General features: G+C 38.7%; 1 protein-coding gene across 1 annotated transcript; it reads left to right on the top strand.

Annotated features, from left to right (window-relative positions):
- Positions 1 to 280: 280 nt before the first annotated feature.
- LOC111021619 (CCCH-type zinc fingerfamily protein with RNA-binding domain-containing protein) lies at positions 281 to 4,988 on the top strand. Its single transcript, XM_022298642.2, has 7 exons — positions 281 to 1,596; positions 1,776 to 1,955; positions 3,484 to 3,663; positions 3,751 to 3,851; positions 3,989 to 4,246; positions 4,347 to 4,497; positions 4,604 to 4,988. Exons 1-7 carry the CDS (start codon positions 614 to 616, stop codon positions 4,782 to 4,784), a joined length of 2,034 nt encoding a protein of 677 aa, XP_022154334.1. The 5' UTR covers positions 281 to 613; the 3' UTR covers positions 4,785 to 4,988.
- Positions 4,989 to 6,649: the final 1,661 nt, after the last annotated feature.

Here is a 6,649-nt window from a genome sequence, read left to right as displayed (position 1 = left end):
TTAACTAATTAATTTTTGTTGGGTATCATTTTATCTTGGAAAGAAGGAAAAAAAAAGAAAAGGGAAAAAAGAGAAGCAAAAAAGAAAGCATTGGGACCTATCTTCTTCACTGGAATCTCTTTCATATGATAAAAGTTTAATTTTTTTTTTTTTTTGTATACAGAGAGCATACACATTTCACACACACGTATGACAAAATTTATACTGTTTGACAATTACTCTTTTTTAAGTTGAAGTAGATCTGTAAATCTTACTACCATTTCTCTCTCACTGCTTGCAATTGCAAAAAACTAGAGAGAGAGAGAGAGAGAGAGAGAGAGAGAGAGAGAGAGAGAGAGAGAGAGAGAGAGAGAGAGAAGAAGTCTTCACTTGCTGCTGCCTCTTACTCTACTAAGCAAACTCACTTCTCTAACACTTGAAAACCCTACTGATTTCTGAGCCCATTGTGTTTGTTTCTCGGGAAATAGAGGGATTTTGCTGAAACCCAGTTGGATTTTGGCGATTTTACTACTTGGGTTTGTTTGGTTTTTGTTTGTGGGAGTTTGATAGAAGAAAAGAGGGAGTGAGTGAAGCAGAGGAGGAGGAAGAAGAAGAAGAAGAAGAAGAAGGAAGCATGGATACTTATGAAGCGACGACTTTGGTTTATGCGAAGATCAAGAACTTGGAGCCAGAAAATGCGTCGAAAATCATGGGGTTTCTTCTGATTCAAGACCTGGGAGAGAAGGATTTGATACGGTTGGCTTTTGGGCCTGAAACCCTTTTGCATTCACTGATTCTGAAGGCGAAAGCTCATTTAGGGTTTTCTCTGAACTCTTCTTCCTCTACGCCTTCTTCTCCTTCGCCTCTCAATCCCATAGCCAGACCCACCAGCAGTAACCCTTTCTCTCAATCTTCGCCGAGGATCCCTAATAATGGCTTTGACTTGAGTAAGAACCCTTCTTCTCCCTCGTCTACCAGCTCCTGGTCGCTTTCGGGCATCGCTAACAACGCCATTAGCCCCAAATCGAGCCCCCTTCTGTCTTACGACAGTATTCGAGCTGCCCCATTCTCAGTGCCTCCGTTTCTGCAGCACAAAAATGGGTATGTCGATTCTGAAGTTGTCATTGAGGAGCCCCAAGTTAACGAGTACCTATCCTTCCTCAATGAGTCGTCTTCTTCGAGAAATGAGGATTTGGTGGATCCAAGGATGGAGTTAGGGCGCGGTTTGCAGAATTGGACGCAGTCTATGGACAATGCAGACACCCCTTTTCATAGAAGGAGCTATTCGGCTAGCGATGTCTGTTTTGGGTCTGAAGATGGAGGATTTGGAGTTGGGTACAAGCCCTGCCTTTACTTCGCGAGAGGTTTTTGTAAAAATGGCAGTAATTGCAAGTTCCTGCATGGCGATTTTTCTGATTCGGTTGATGGTTCTGCCGCCGTTGTTGGTTCTCCCAGTAAACTAGAGGGCTTGTTCGAGCAGCGTGAGGAGTTGATGAGGTATAAGGCCGCACAGCAACAGAGGTTGGCCGCCGCATCGGAGTTTATGGCCGGAGTTTCACCTTCACAGTATAACAAGTATCTTAATTTTCTTCTGCAACAACAGAATGAGACTCATAGGTATGATGGTGACGGATAACCCCATTTTAGTCCTTTTGACTCGTCATCTTCTATATATAGTGTTTGAAACCCATAATAGTTTTCTTTTTTTGGGGATATATATATATATATATATATTTTTAGTTTGGGACTGGTCTGTAATGCAATCTTTCTTCTTTATTTGAAATGGATGAATCCAGAGCTACAGCAGCAGCGCTTATGATGGGAGAAGAGTATCATAAGTTTGGCTTGTGCAGAGGTGAAAGGAATGACTTTTTGGCTTTGGCTGCTGAGAAACGAAACTCAGCCTCGAGACAGATTTATTTGACATTCCCAGCTGATAGCACCTTTAAGGATGAAGACGTTTCAGAGTATTTCAGGTAACCAATGGGGTGTGATGGCCTTTTTTTGGGTGTTGCAATATCTGGATGAACCATTCGTGTCATTATTGCCGCAACTGTATAAGAATGCAATTTTAAGTAAGATGATTATGTACGTACGAGAAATTTTAGTCTTAAATATTATTTTGTTTCTGACTACTACTCACTTAGAAAATTTTCAGTAACTTGCCTGCATCCTGATTCCTAGTTTTCTGTATTAAAAATTTTCAGGGGTTTAAGGAGGCTGGCCATTGAGGCTTTTTAATGGATAGTGAAATAAGCCTAAGTTCCAGCACAAATTCTTACCCTTTGTACTGATCCTTAACAAATTACCACCTCTCACTTGATTTCATTTTTACTGGAATCACGAGCCTTCATGTTCTATGCCCCACCTTCTGCTTAAACCTTCTCTGTTGTGTTACCACTTCAGTTTGAGGATGAGGGTCACTTTTTTCATTTTCTTATGAGATTTTTTTAGTGTACTTACTTCTCAATACGTGTAAATGATTAGATGGTTTGATATTCGATTGATACTTGTTCAATTGGTATTTGAGCTTGCCACTTTCGTTCATCCTACTTGTTCACATAGGCTTTAACATCAATTCAGAGGATTTTAGACTTACAGTACTAGCAAATCTATAATGAAAAAGTTTCTTAAGGTGTTTTTTATCCATCTAGCTGTATGTGTCCTTTGCAAGCTGCTTTAATTTCTTTCTATCTTCCTGTTAATGTTTCTCTGCCTATACTCCTAAAAGAAATACAAACAGTGTGCAACACGAACCCTAAATGACGTAGGCATAATGAACTCTATATGCATTTGTTTGCTTATGCATGTCTGTGTCTCATGTAAATACTTATATACGATTTGACTTTCATTGTATTTATTTCCAGTTATGCGCCTGGTTTGAAAATGAATTGCCCATAATCTATATTGAAGCAATATTGTTTGCTACAATTGGCTTTCAAATTAGATGCACGTCAATTGGGAAGCAACCTTTCTTTGGAACTCTATGGTGATTTCAAGCTCTTAGATGCCACACTTTATTTGAAATCTTCAAATTGCTATCTGATATCCACTCTGTTTCTTCAACCTATGAATACTTTGTTTCATATTTAGTGGAAGGACCTCGAAATAGTTCTTCTTACTGAAGTTCAATCAATACAATGTGAAGAAATTATGTCCCGATGGAGGTTCGAAGTCTGGTATGGAGGTTTTGATGGAAGGGTTCTCTTTCTTTAGCTTCAGTCATAATGAAAGTCATGTTGGTTTTCATCAGTTTCTTAGTATTTCTATTTTCATGAATGCTGTGCTCCACTAAAAGTGTATTATATACGGAATGAAAGATTTATAATTATTTGGCATCTTCATCTGGATTGAGATCCAATCTTGAATCATGGATATATATTTTTACTTTTAATAAAATTGTATTCGTATTGTTAAAGTAGTAAGCTAATTTCTGTCCTGCAATGCACTTCGCCTTCATTTCTTTCATTGATTAACTTCTGATGAAATCTTATCTTTTTGCAGCAAATTTGGGCCCGTGCAAGATGTTAGGATTCCATACCAACAGAAGCGGATGTTTGGGTTTGTTACATTTGTCTACCCAGAAACCGTAAAACATATATTGGCAAAGGGAAATCCGCATTTCATATGTGAATCACGAGTACTTGTGAAACCCTACAAGGAGAAGGGAAAAGTTCCTGAAAAGTAAATTTACCATAAACCCTTTCGTATTCTATCCACTTCCCTTTCTACCTTTATAGCAGTGATGTTTATAGTTGGGATGGAATGTAGGAGGCAGCAGCATCAACAACAGCAACTAGAGAGGGGCGACTTTTCTCCTTGTTTGAGCCCTTCTGGACTGGACGCCCGGGACCCTTATGACTTAAACCTCGGTATGAAACAAGAATTCGTGCCCCCCTTCCCCCAAATTTGATAGCCATGTCGGTTTTTGAAAAGCTGGTGGAAATGATCGAATATGCCTGATAAATTCTTTTCTTTTTGTTCTTCTCATCCTTCCCATTCTTGACAGGAGCAAGAATGATGTATAATGCTCAAGGGATGATGTTGCGAAGGAAATTAGAAGAGCAAGTTGAATTGCAGCAAGCTCTTGAACTTCAGGGAAGAAGATTATTGAATCTCCAGCTTCCCGACTTGAAGAACGATCAGCTACACCACCATCACCCGCACAATTTACCCATTTGTTCTCCGTTATCCACTGAATCACATAATCAAATGAACCAGAATGTTATAATTCCTCCTGATTTTATAAATCAAGAAGCTTCTGAAGGTTTGCTCTTTCACTGTCTTAAACTCCTTTTCTTTCACTTGTATATTTTTCAAATCACATGAGGAATTCTTCTTCCGGCTAATAGTGAGAGCTGTTTCAGGCCATGAGAACAGTCAAGTAACTACCAACAATGCAATAACCACACAGCAAAATTTTCAGCTGGAGGAGAATCCTTGTTTTATCCAAAGCAACAGCAGTGGCAAAGCCACAGAAGACCGCTACAACTCTGAACTGCTTGAAATCCACAAAAGGTCCGGAACTTAACTTCTGATTTAAAGATACTTATAGCATACAGTAATTATACAATATATTAACCATTTTCTTCTCCTATCTTATTTCCTTTGGGCATGAGGACAGTATTGAGCAGGTCCTTCCAGATAGCCCATTTGCTTCTCCTAAAAAATCTGCTGCCTTGGGTCAAAATTCTGATTTCTCTTCTGTTAAAGCGGATGGGTGCGGTCCCAATTCGTTACCGTCATCTTCCCAGAGCAATTCGTCACTGCCTACTGGTCCTGCTGGTGACATAGCTTCTCCTTAATAACTTCTTACCCCCACAGCTGAAATGGCAAGGTCCTGTTATTCTCTTCCTTGTGGTAGCTCACTTTCCATCGTGCTAATTTAAGAAGTCAGTAATTCAAAGTAAGATACATTACTTTCCTTAGGATTCTATTCCTTGAGTGAATCTTTTGAAATATAGGCAATAACTGCATGAGCATGGCCAGCAAATATCAACAATGTTAGGGTAAGACTACTGATCTCTTTACTTGTCCAACTTTCTGCTATTTTGGAGCATCGTGTTTGGAGTTCTGACGAATAGAATGAAACTGCTAACGGCGTTCTTTGCATTTTTATTTATGCAGAAAAAAAATTAGAGAAGCATATAGCAGGCAGAAGAATTATCCCCGGATGTATAGCGAAACTATACCTACTTCCAAGAGTAGATCTATTACTACTATAGAGAGGATCTCCACAAGTATCATCTTCATCAATACATACTCCTAACAGCAAAATACATATAATTTCCATACAATTTAGGAACAGATGATTTGGTTTATGAGAGTTTAGGGTCTTCTGTGTTTTATTTTGTGCCCTATTTGGGGTGTGTGCTGGACCATGCTGACTAAAGAACTACGGTCGGATTAACTCCGTTTTACATCGTTCAACTTACACATAAGTTCTTCTGTTTGTTTTTGTCATTCATTTCTAGTTAGGTAGAATTTTAAGTTTCTGTGAAAAGCTCACAAGAGCCTCTTTATGTATATAGCAGTAGTGGTAGGGACCTAAGAGGACAGAAGACTTGAAAAATTTGTTGTAGCTGACTGATGAAGAAATATCACAAAACTCATTGGGACCATAAAAGTGGGAGGGTTGGTTTACCCAAAGAGTTGGGTTTTCTTTTCTTTTCCTTCATTTTCTAAATATATAGTATAATTTGATGACAGTAGCATTATTCTTTTGATGTGGTGATGAATTGAAATTGAGTGGATGAGGAGACAGGGGTTTTGCAAATTGACAAAACAAGGACAAAAATGGATTTTGATTTGGTTTGTGAAAGTTTTTAACTTTAGAGGACTGTTTTGTCTCACACTGTTCCTGTTTAGGCCCACACATGGTGGAAGGACCAAGGGGATCACATGGGGCACTGACATGGTATAAATGGCATCAACCCTACACCTCTCTCCCCTTTCTCTGTAGTTTATTGTAAATTATTTTATTATATTTATATATGTTATGTTGTTGCTGTTTGTGATGTGCATTGTTTTGTGTGCATGGGGGGAGGCCCCAACTTTTGTACTGGCATCAATTTAAATTATGTGGTAGCTTTTTTACAGTTTTTTTTTTGGCTCTGGATTCAAACAGAAATGGTTCTGGTTGATTATGGTGCACACATGTGAACTGACCTGAGCTGAGCTGTTCTCTCTTTTTTGTATTGGACCCTTGAAGAGTTTTGACAGATATCCCACTTACCCCCACTTACTATTTTACTTTTTCGTTAACTCTCAAGTTTGTATCTAACATCCCTCGAACTTAAGGAAAAAAAGAAAAGTCCTTCATGGTCTTGTTAAACACTCTTAAAGTTTAGAGATCTATTAGATATGACCCTGTCAGCTTGATGGGGAGGTGAAAGGTCATTTTGGGATTTGAATGAAGATTTTTTTATGTTTTTGAGTAGAATCCACTCCAATGGAGAAAACAGAATGAGTTTGTCCGAGTTTGATGGCAAAGAAATCACCACACAGAGAGAGAGAGTGATGATTTCTTGGGGTGTGTATATGTTTTTGTGTGAGGGATTGGGAAGCACATGGAGAATCTCGTTTTGGATGCGAATGGCATTTGCATTTGCATTTTTGGTTTGTTTTGTATTGTTAAATATATTTCTTGTCGATTCATTTATTGGCGAGT

This window comes from Momordica charantia (genome assembly GCF_013281855.1).
Source record: "Momordica charantia cultivar OHB3-1 chromosome 6 unlocalized genomic scaffold, Mcharantia_2.0 BLBB01000006.1, whole genome shotgun sequence".
Classification (NCBI taxonomy): Eukaryota; Viridiplantae; Streptophyta; class Magnoliopsida; order Cucurbitales; family Cucurbitaceae; genus Momordica; species Momordica charantia.
Note: the sequence above shows the minus strand (reverse complement) of the source record. Positions and strands in the feature narration are given on the sequence as shown.